Source organism: Leishmania braziliensis, chromosome 32, assembly GCF_000002845.2.
Source record: "Leishmania braziliensis MHOM/BR/75/M2904 complete genome, chromosome 32".
Lineage (NCBI taxonomy): Eukaryota > Euglenozoa > Kinetoplastea > Trypanosomatida > Trypanosomatidae > Leishmania > Leishmania braziliensis.
Window position 1 is genome coordinate 940,181 of NC_009324.2, and position 10,089 is coordinate 950,269.

The following is a 10,089-nucleotide window of genomic DNA, read 5'->3' on the forward strand; positions in this document are numbered from 1 at the left end:
GAGAGTCAGCGGGAGCCATTACGATATTCGCAGTTTATGGCGTGGGAGAATGTATGTGTGAACTGCGGCGTGAGGCGTATGAGGAAGTCGTAGCCTGTACGCGGTCCTATAGGGTCTGAGAGGGTTACAGTTATCCACAACTGTGATGGATTTATCATAGCGGCGCGTGGTTTTCCCCAGAGAATGTATCTTATGTAGCTAGCCGATTTGCGGGTGGGAGTACAACCGGCTCACATAGGGAGAGGAGGTCCTTGTTTATTTACAAACCTAAAAATAGAATTGAGGAGGGGGTGTTGTTTCTGTATAAGATTAAGCGCGTCAGGTTGGGAAAGAAATTTGACTGTTTTTTTATTAAAGGAGGCGGTGTGTTGTGAGCTAGAAATCCTCTCTGTATAAAGAACGGTGGGGGTAAACATTTATAGCATAAGAAGGGGGTTGTGTGGGGGATGAATTTTAATCCCCTTGTGGGATTTTTTTTTTTCTAACATTGGACGTAGGATAGTCCACGACTGTTGGTCGTAGGCTAAAGTGGTAAGTGAGTTCTATTGACTGAAGGCTATGAACGATTCTGCCTACGCGGGTGTGAGGAAAGCGCGCGACCTAGGTATAGTGTTCTAGAGCTCGCGTCGTGACCGGAGGAAAGGTTTTAGCGGATGATACCACTTGCTGAGGTTGGGCTTCTTCAGCACGACATTTTAACATGGGTCCAGAGGAGGGGGGGGGGGGGGGGCACTGACGTACCGCTTTGAAAGCATCTCTCTCCTCCAGGATGGAAAAGACAGCCGCACCTGCGCATGGTGAGTCCGTGCGAGCACGCGCCTGTATGCAAGCAAAGAGAAAACGAGAGACAGAAAAGGGGTAGCGAAACACCCCTGCGCTGAGAGACTTTGTGCGCATCCACTACACACAAGTGCGGGTGTGTCATCCACTCCTGAGCCACGGCACAGGCTCCCTACTACTTCACGTCAGCACACTCGAGCACGCACTGCATCTCATTACGGTCGCACACCTTTGCGTAAGACAAAGTAAAAGAGCTTCTGCGCCTGATCGGGCACCCTGCCAGAAAAGCAGCGCTTCACCGCGGACTGAAAAGAGACCTCAGAGATTGGGACATTGCGCTCCATCATTTCTGTGAAGAGCTGTAGAGATACCTGCCACGAGGGTCCGGGAGAGGACGCCTGCTCGAGGGCGTACTGCACGGCATCATGCAGGCGAGCTGTCGGAAAGAAGGTGGCGCGATAGCGCGGCTCGTGGAGGAGTGCGTTCGCGTGGTGTAGTGCGCGGCACCAATCGCCCGCGACGGCTGATAAGTAGGTGATGTGTGCCACCGATTCAGTCTCTAGTCCAACCAGCTCAGCATCCAGATCGCGAAGCTGCCGATCTGCATTGCCCCCTGGGCAGCTTTTCTTGTCTTGAGTGACCACGCTACTCCCTTCCCGCGCCGGCGATTGAAAACACCGGACCTGCTCAAGCACCTGCTGGGCTGCATCGAGGGTGTCCGCATTCTGTACGAGGCAGTTGTACGCGCGTGAGAGGGTGTTTGTGTTGTAATGCTTTGATAGTCTTAACCCCACCGTGGTGCTGTTGCGCCTGTCGAGGTTGACAGCAGCTGTCGACAGAGCGGCACCGGATGCCGCGTAACGATGAATCAGGTCATACGCAGCCCAGCGGGACGCCTGCACAGACCCGAGCAGGCTCACCAGCTGTACAAAGACATCTGGACGGTAGTGCCGACGGTGTTGAGACAGTGTTGCTCTTTTCGGCGCCGCAGCCACAGCAGCCGCGTGACCCTTCAAGGCTGCAGCGATGCTGCTGCCATCCTGCACGACTGCAGGCAAGCGCTCTCCTTCGGCGCCATCGGCCATCGCTGCTTTATGAGCTGTCACGAGCCGCAGCGCGGCCTCCCATTGCTGACCTGCAATGCACAATCGGAGCACATCTTCCGTTGCCGCGGTGTCGGATGAAAGATTGAGAGTGTCGGCAAAGGCTTCTTGGAGGAGCTGCACGTAGCGCAGCCCCACATCCCAGCGGGACCGAAACACTCGACATGTCTGATGCACTGTCACCGCATTGGCTCGTGCAAAGTGGTAGAGCGACACAGGGGACGGTGCACGCTGCTGTGAGTAAGCTGTCACCGATGTATCTTCACCTTGAGACATAAACTTGCTTTCGTCGGAAGTTGGCGCCAGAAACGACTCATCGTCAGCAGCAGCTTCGCCACCTGTGCGGTGCTGCTCACTGCGCACCGCCTTCTCGCCCCGACCCGTGCCTACGACTCCTCTCGCGGCATTCCGCTTCAGGTCTGCGTCTCGAGAACGTGCTCCAGCAGCCACGCTGGCAAGCAGCTTATCGAGTAGCACACATGCATCTTGCCACCCCGCCGTGCCGAATGCGATAAGGCCCAGTGTATCGTTAAAGGTAGATGAGGTGCTCCATCGCAGCACCCCTGCCGTCTCCACAGCATGGTGGATGCGCAGGGCCTGCGCCGTCAGTCGTGCCACAAAGACGGTGTTGGAGGCAGGCGAGGTGCTCTCACCACCCTCTATTGTAGCCCCTTCGGCCCCATCGGGGCTCATAGAAACGCTGCTCTCCTGATGGCGACGGCGGCCAGCAGAGTAGAGACACCGTACTGCGGCCGCCACGTCCATCTCCGTCCAATGAGCGGGCTTGATGCGCCAGAGGCAGCCCAGCGCCTCGGCCCAGTGGTGGCCGTCGGTGCGACGGTAGAGCTCCAGCTCCACAGCCGAGGTGAGTGGGGTAGGGTCAACCTGGCGCAGCAGCGCAAGGGCGCGTTGCCACCCGCAGACAGCGCCGTCGACTCGATTCGCCTTCAGCTCCTTCCTGGCGAGCTCAACGATGCGCGTATCACTCAACACCCACCGCACCTCTCCCTGCTGCAGGGTTGAGATGACCGGTGCGATTCCAAGCGTCGCGCGCACATGTGGTGAGCTGCTTGCAATGTCTCTATTGTCACTAGGGTAGTAGTAATTGTACAGGAGAGAGCGTGCGATATTGGAGCAGTGAAGCGCGGTCGCCTCCTCAGCTACGGAGGGACTCTCGACTGCGAAGAGCATGGCGGCCTTGATGGCCGCCCAGTACTGCCGACGCAACGCCGCCTTCAGCCTACCTCGTGGAATTGGGGTGGGCTTTGCAGGAGCGGCAATCGGCAGGACCGCCTCCGCGCCGTCGCTTTGGTTTGCGGGGCTCGTAAATCGAGTGCCAGCATTCCCTAAAGATGACCCCCTTAATGGCACGTCATCGCTGCGCGACGAATGCTCGGCGGATTCATTGGCAAACGCCCCCACGCCGCCCCCAGCTCCATTCGCCGACACCGATGAAGCCGGCACCTGTACAGCTACGGGGCGTTGTAGGCAGTCTTGGTAGCACCGCCAGATCGAGGAGTGCAGGCCTCGGATCAGCTCAGCCATCTCATCCCCTGCGGCCAGCCCGTTAAAGTAACGCGCGAGTCCTAGCTCAGAAGACATGGCTGATAAAGCAGCCGGCGTCGCCGCGTCACCTACAAGTGTGGGAGCAGCGGTGGCAGACGAGCTAGCTGCCTCAGTCTGGTGCAGTGGCAGCAGCTGAATCATGTCTCGCTGCATACCGATCGTCTGTGCGGCGCCGGCGATGCCGTCATGAAAAGCGGACAAGTGCGTCTCGGGGGTCGTTACGGCATGAGAGGACGAGTGAGTTCGGGAGTCGGTGATGGTGTAGGCGGAAGAGGAGGCGCTGCCGTGTGGCCTTCCCAAGTAATGCATAGCGGTACCAAATGAGCAAAAGACAGAAAAAATCGATCACTCTGCTCTGTCACCTCACTCAGACTTCCATGTCTGTGCGTGAGTGTGTGTGTCAAATATAGATGAGTGGGTGAATCGATGGCGCGTGTGCAAGAGAAGGAGGGCACGTGTGTTTCGAGGCGTGCCTCTTTCGGCTGGGTCTCTCACCGTGCCAGAGCACCGTAGGGGGTGCGCAGGAGTAGAGAAAAAAAGGCGTCGCACTAACCCCTGTAAACACCATAAGAAGGGCTAAGTCCTGCCACAAGTCCAAAACAGTGCACGCAGAGAGAGTGGCGCAGCCCCTACGCGGTGGTAATGAAAAGCGATACCGTAGGCTTCGCAGTGTACGCGAAGCTGTCTGTTGCCGTTGCGGTTGACGCTTCCCTTCGTTGTGGTTGTGCTTCACCCCTTTTTGATCAGCGCCGTGCTGCAGGAGCGGCGGGTGTGTGAGCAAGAGGCGCTCAACAAACCAGAAACAAAACGTGAATGAGGAAAAGCGCCAGTGCCGCGCTCACACACGAGGTGAGGCGTTTCTCTTTTGCTCCTTTTCAGGGGCCTTGGCGTGCTTGCAGAGAGAAAACCGGCAAGTACATGCACGCCCTCTGTAGACAAGCACGCTTGGTGGGTGCTAGAGGTGCTGAGGCACGCTGGAACTAGCGTGTGCAGCGAGGAAAGCGAGTGCCTGCCTTTTTCTGTCGCCTTTCAACCTCGGGACTGGGTTCATGGCGTAAGCGTAAAGGCAAAAGAAAAAGAGACGGCCCCCGAAGTGAGAAAATGATGGCCGAAAGGGGTGGGAGGGACCAGTGGTGAAAGAAAGGAGAGCAGAGGGAACAACCAGAAAGAGAGGGATAGACGAGGGGAGGGGTGGAGGGTGGTGGAGAAAGGCCAGCACGCCCTCGCCAGCCCTTTCTGCAGTGAAGCGATCCACCGCAAGGGAGACATCAGCAGCGGGCACGAGGAAAAGGTATAGGAAAAGCGCATGCGCATGTACTTGCCCGATGATCAGAAGTAGGGAGGAGAGCGAAAAAGAGCAAAGGAGGCGTCCACCATTGTTGTTTTGCGCTTTAGCAAGAAGCACGTGTACCATGCACTTACCTTCATGTGGAGCCGCCCTTGCACTCCCTTTCGCACTCCCGAAGTTTTGCCCTCGTGATCCGTGACACGCCTTCGGCCGCTTCTCGTGCTAGGCAGCAGCTGCCCCATGCGCAGAAACATCGAAAAGGGGAACACAGCACAGCAACAGTGCTCCTTCGATTCGCATCATATAGGGGCACGGAGGAAGAGGCAAGTCGGAAAACAGGAAAGAAAAAAACGCGCTATCGTGGGCCGGCCAACACACAGGAGCACTCGCACCCACGCCACGCCTGCTCCCTCCCTCCCCAAGACGCGCATTGACAAGGCGCACACATCTTAAAGAAGAAGGAGCTGCTTTGCGTGTCTTCGTCCCCCTCCCTCTAGCAAGTGAAAGGCGGTGACGTTTTTTCTCGCACTACCCTTAAAAGAATTGGCGCCCAATCCTCCTGTCACTGTGACGTATATACGCATAGGGACGCTTGCACATGTGCGAGTGGACGATAAGGGAGCAGAGAGGCAGGCAGCAAGAGAGAGAGAAAGAGAGCGAGAGAGATGTCATCCGCTTCAAGGAGAAGTTGAGAACGGGTAGAGCCACTCCCCGGCTGAGCGCACATCTACGTCGATTGCGACACGCACAGAAAGAGAGGCGCAGACGCATTGCGCACACAGGCGGAGACGATAAACTGTGCTGACAAGTCAAGAAGCACAACAGTGAGAGAACGAGGAGAAGAGAGGAAGGGGCCACCCCAAAACCGAAAAGACACAGAAGGTGAGTACGCACTTTCACATCTCAAGTGGGAGGGGGCGAGATGGACAGGCAGACCGACTCATATAGGAGGACCGAGAAAGGGGGAAGGAAGATGGAAGAGGGCAGAAATTGCATCTCAGCTAGCGCTGTAGAGATTGCGCGCTGCGCGCTGCTGCCGTGCCTCTTCCTCGTCATCTTTCGGCACGGGGTGGGTCATCGTAAATAGAAACGCCGCCCCAACAGCGCCGCAGGCAGGCGCTGCCCAGTACAACCAGAGATATGTGAGTTGTGTGACGTAGCCGGCCGCGATGAACTTGGCCACCTGCAGACCCGTGGCGACCGCTGGGTTGAAGGCGCCACCCGACACGCCGCCAATGGCGTACTGCGAGGCAAGGAAGCACATCCCAATCGCCAAGCCGTAGTAGTCATTTCTGTGTTGCTGTGAGTAGACAACGTGCAGTACCACTGTCACGAGCAACATTGTGAACACAGCCTCCGCGATAAAGGCGCTGAAGATGTGCTCAGCCGTGTTCTGTGCCACCTGTGGCGCAGGAAAGTGCCGCGTTGTACCGTTCACAAGGATACTCAGCCCCGCACCGATCAAAGCGCCTACCACCTGAGCCACCCAATACGACATCGCCTCTTCGACTCGCATGCCGCGAATCATGACAACAGCAAAGGTGACAGCCGGATTAAAATGGCCACCAGAGATGTAGCCGAACGTGAAGATAAGCACGCAAAGCATGAGCCCCCCTGCAATAGGGGCGAGGTTGCGCGTGTGGACCTTGCCATCTATCGCGAGGTTGCCGCAGTTCATCTCCGCCAGCGCGATGGTCAGCGAAAAAATGAATGTGCCGAGGCCCTCGCACATAAACTTTGCCTGGTAGCGAGTCAGTCGGATCAGCGAAATCTGACGGGCGAGGAACGACTTCTCCTCGGCACTTGTGTCGGTGTCCCTCTGCGATGCGCGCATCCTGAAGCGGATGCCTCAGCTGGGATGTGCAGGTGGTTCTTCGTAGGTGCGACAGTTTACGAGAGGGTGGCAAAGGCCTAGTCAGCCACAGCAGAAGCGGGGAAGAGGGTATTTCAGTAGGCGCTCACTGCACTGTGCATACATCGCCCTCAACAGGGGTGGGAACAAAGCAGGAAAAGACACGAGAGAAAGTAGCACACAGCGCCAACGAAATCGTCGAAGAGTTGGTGGTATAACATAGGAACCACGAGAGTTTGAGAGCGCTTCTATGTGCGTGGGTGTGCGCGTGCGCGCAGTGAAAAAAGCTTTGATGCTGTCATCCTCCCTGACGCGGAGGCATGATAGAGGAGAGCTGGAAGACCAGGGGGTAAGGCCACCGAGCACACTTCTGCGAGAGACACGAAACAAACAAAAAGAAAAAACGGCAAATGATGCGGCATGCCTATTACAGAGGGAAAGCCGATACGGTTCTTTTTTTTTTTGGTGTTGGTAGCATTCATCAACGCAGACAAGCCAGACAGGCACAGGCACAACAGCACATAGCGCGCCGCCCCCTTACCTTCCCCTACGAAGGAGTGACGCATCGATTCGTTGTCATTACCCTCTCTCGTACCTATTACGTAGGTGGGCGCGTACGCGCTCACGCCCCTGGGCACTTCGTTTCTCATCGTGTTCTTGCCTCGTCACAATCGAAGCGAGGAACCAAAGGACGAACAAGCGCAGCGGTAGTGTGACCCGCACCAACCAGCCACCTCATCAGCCTCTAGTCCGCTCATGTACGGGTCCGAAGCACACCCAAACGCACACGCACACGCAAGCATTCACATGACCACGCATTTACTCAACCACCCGCATGCGCAGAGCATACAAAACAGAGGCACATAAAGAGGAGGCAAAAGAAAGAGAATCATGTTCCGTTCACTCGCCGACGTGGCAGCAACGCGGTCACTCATTCGCACACTGCCCTCCGCAAAGCGGGCATGTGACGCTTCTCCTTTTTCTTTTCTTCTAGGCGGCAAAGGGAAGGAAAGGGTGCACGCGAGGCTAAGCGGCGCAACACACTCAAAAAGCACACACGCAAACAGAAGCACGTTTGCAACGTAACGCGACACGGCGCACGCACGCGTCATCACGGCCGGTATAACGCAAAGAGGCGAAGACGCAAACAAAAGAAGGCAGAAAGAGCGAGAGGAGACGCGCACGTGCGCCTGCACATGTGATTTGCGGCACGCCTCCACCCCCCCCCCCACACACACACACATCGCCACCCCTACGCACGGCGACGGCGTTTGTGTGCGGTGCGCATGTGACAGTACGTGGCGGCGTATTCTCGCTAGACTCTTTATGAAGAATGCAAAAAGGCACGGCGATAGGCAATATGCCTCTGCCCAGTCTCCCCGCTACTGTGGGCAGCATTGTCGTCGCATGGTGGTGGGGGGAGGGGGGGGGCCGCATCTGCATAGGTCGACCAGCTTTCTCCCTCCTTGAGGGTGACCTTGTTACTTAAGAAGTGTCACCCCGCGCCTGTGCAAATGATCACTCCAGAGCGCGCCCACCTCGCGCTCTTGCCAACCTGAATTAGCAACACTGGAGGAGCTCATGGGAAGAAGGGAGGGAAGAGCGAGTGAGCGACACGACAGACGGCGACAGAAGAACAAAGGAAAAGGGGCAAAAAAGGGCAAAGCAAAACACCAGAGAAAAGTTGCGGCCGCGTCATCGTCTAAAGCCCGCCACCATCGGTCGGTGAGCGATGGAAGCGCGAAACAACACAGAAAAGAAAAGAGCCAAAGACGTCAAAAAGGGTCCTACAACGAAGAGCAGAGAAAAAAGGACTCAAGGGGAAGAGGGCGATAGGGGCGCTTCACTAGGTGAGGATGCTCTAACACTCATCACATTCAGGGAAATAAGAGAGCGAGTGCGGTTACGATGTAGGCGGGAGGGAGCGCGTGCATCGTAACCTGCTCGAATCCTCATCAAGAAACGCGAGTAGGTGTGCGCCATGGTGCTGTCAGCTCTAAAAAACAGCTGCGTACCAGCCCCTTCTGCGGGGTGGTGAAAACCTTCACCTCCTCATGGCGTGGCTCCTTCAGCGGCAGTCAGTTATGTCAGCTGTCCAACTCCCCTGCGTAGTCTTGCGTTCGAACCTACACATACTCGGCATCACGCTCCTCCCGCGTCTGCGGCGCGAGCGTTCTCGGCGGCTCTTTCATCGTTCGAGCGCGGCGCGAACCAGAGGAGGTCGATGAGTATGACAACGTTTGCCTTTCGGAGCACGATGAAGACGAGGTCAAACTCATTTCTTCCCTGTCGCCTGAGCGGCTGTCCACTGCACTGGTGCGCGCTGTGGCACCGGTGATCACCGTCTGCGCCGCCATGCGCTGCCGGTGCAGCTGGTTCACATCCTCGAACACCCTTTTATCCTCCAGTACCTGCGTCTCGACTGGCTGCGCCATCTGGGAGAATAGGAGCGCCGCCAGGATGGCGCCGACGACAGGGGCGAGCCAGTAAATCCAGACGGACTTGAGGTTGTTGCACTCGCCGGCGAGACACATGGCCACCTGCAGTCCCGACGCGGCAGCCGGGTTGAAGGCGCCACCTGAAATGTGCCCCACGCTGGCTGAGCCGGCGGAGATCGTCATGCCTACGGCAAAGCCGTAAAAGAAGTTTCCTGACTGGCGGGAGTAGGCACTATTGAGCACAACCAGACACATGGCAAAGGTGAAAACGAGCTCCGAGAAGATACCGGAGGAGACATAGTGGTTCGGCACCGACGGTACAAAGATGTCCTTCTTGCCCTGGATTACCATCGCCACGACGCCGGCGGCAAGGCTGGCGGCGAGCTGGCAAAGGATGTAGGCGCAGCACTGGGCCAGCTTCATTTGACGCACCAAAAAGACGGTAATGGATACGGCAGGGTTGAGGTGAGAGCCGGAGACGTAGCCGAAGGTAAAAATCATACTCATAAGCATGAAGCCAATGGACAGCGACGTCATGTTGGTGTCCTCAGAGACGTTGAAGATGCTCTCGTTGCGCACGCTCGCCAGCGCCAAAGTGAGCACCCACCCAAAGGTGCCAACCAACTCAGCAAAGTACGTTCCAAGCAACGGGTGCAACCGTACCCACTCTGGCACAGCAAGGAAGTCGTAGTGACTCTGCAGCTTGCGGAGAGCCGCCTGCTTCTGGCCGTACAGGCGACCCAGCTCGAACGGGTCCAGCTGCTCCTCGACCACGTGGCCACCCCGCGTTACCGGAACCACTATGGTGTGCTTGAGCGCCGGCACCTCCGTCGGGTCTAAGACGCGAGAACTTCGCACGCTCTCGCGATCGAGTTCAAAGCCGGGATTCTCGCACGCGCCCATGGCAGACGACGCCGCGACATGAAAAGAGGGCGTATTCCGCTCATCCGTGCTGCCGCCCGCACCACCATCGCGCCACCCCGCAACCCCCGGCGATGGTGACGTCAGAATAGAGGCGGACGAGAGGGGGGCCTGCGCCGGGGGCCAGCGCGCCGCAAATGC

General features: G+C 57.3%; 3 protein-coding genes across 3 annotated transcripts; all 3 read right to left on the reverse strand.

Annotated features, from left to right (window-relative positions):
• Positions 1 to 995: 995 nt before the first annotated feature.
• Positions 996 to 3,485, reverse strand: LBRM_32_2590 (conserved hypothetical protein; the record flags this gene model as incomplete). Its single annotated transcript, XM_001567562.2, has 1 exon — positions 996 to 3,485. One exon carries the CDS (start codon positions 3,483 to 3,485, stop codon positions 996 to 998), a length of 2,490 nt encoding a protein of 829 aa, XP_001567612.1.
• Positions 3,486 to 5,734: 2,249 nt separating this feature from the next.
• LBRM_32_2600 (aquaporin-like protein) lies at positions 5,735 to 6,571 on the reverse strand (the record flags this gene model as incomplete). The annotated part of the gene is made up of 1 exon (XM_001567563.1): positions 5,735 to 6,571. One exon carries the CDS (start codon positions 6,569 to 6,571, stop codon positions 5,735 to 5,737), a length of 837 nt encoding a protein of 278 aa, XP_001567613.1.
• A 2,144-nt stretch (positions 6,572 to 8,715) lies between these two features.
• LBRM_32_2610 (aquaporin-like protein) lies at positions 8,716 to 9,930 on the reverse strand (the record flags this gene model as incomplete). Its single annotated transcript, XM_001567564.1, has 1 exon — positions 8,716 to 9,930. One exon carries the CDS (start codon positions 9,928 to 9,930, stop codon positions 8,716 to 8,718), a length of 1,215 nt encoding a protein of 404 aa, XP_001567614.1.
• Positions 9,931 to 10,089: the final 159 nt, after the last annotated feature.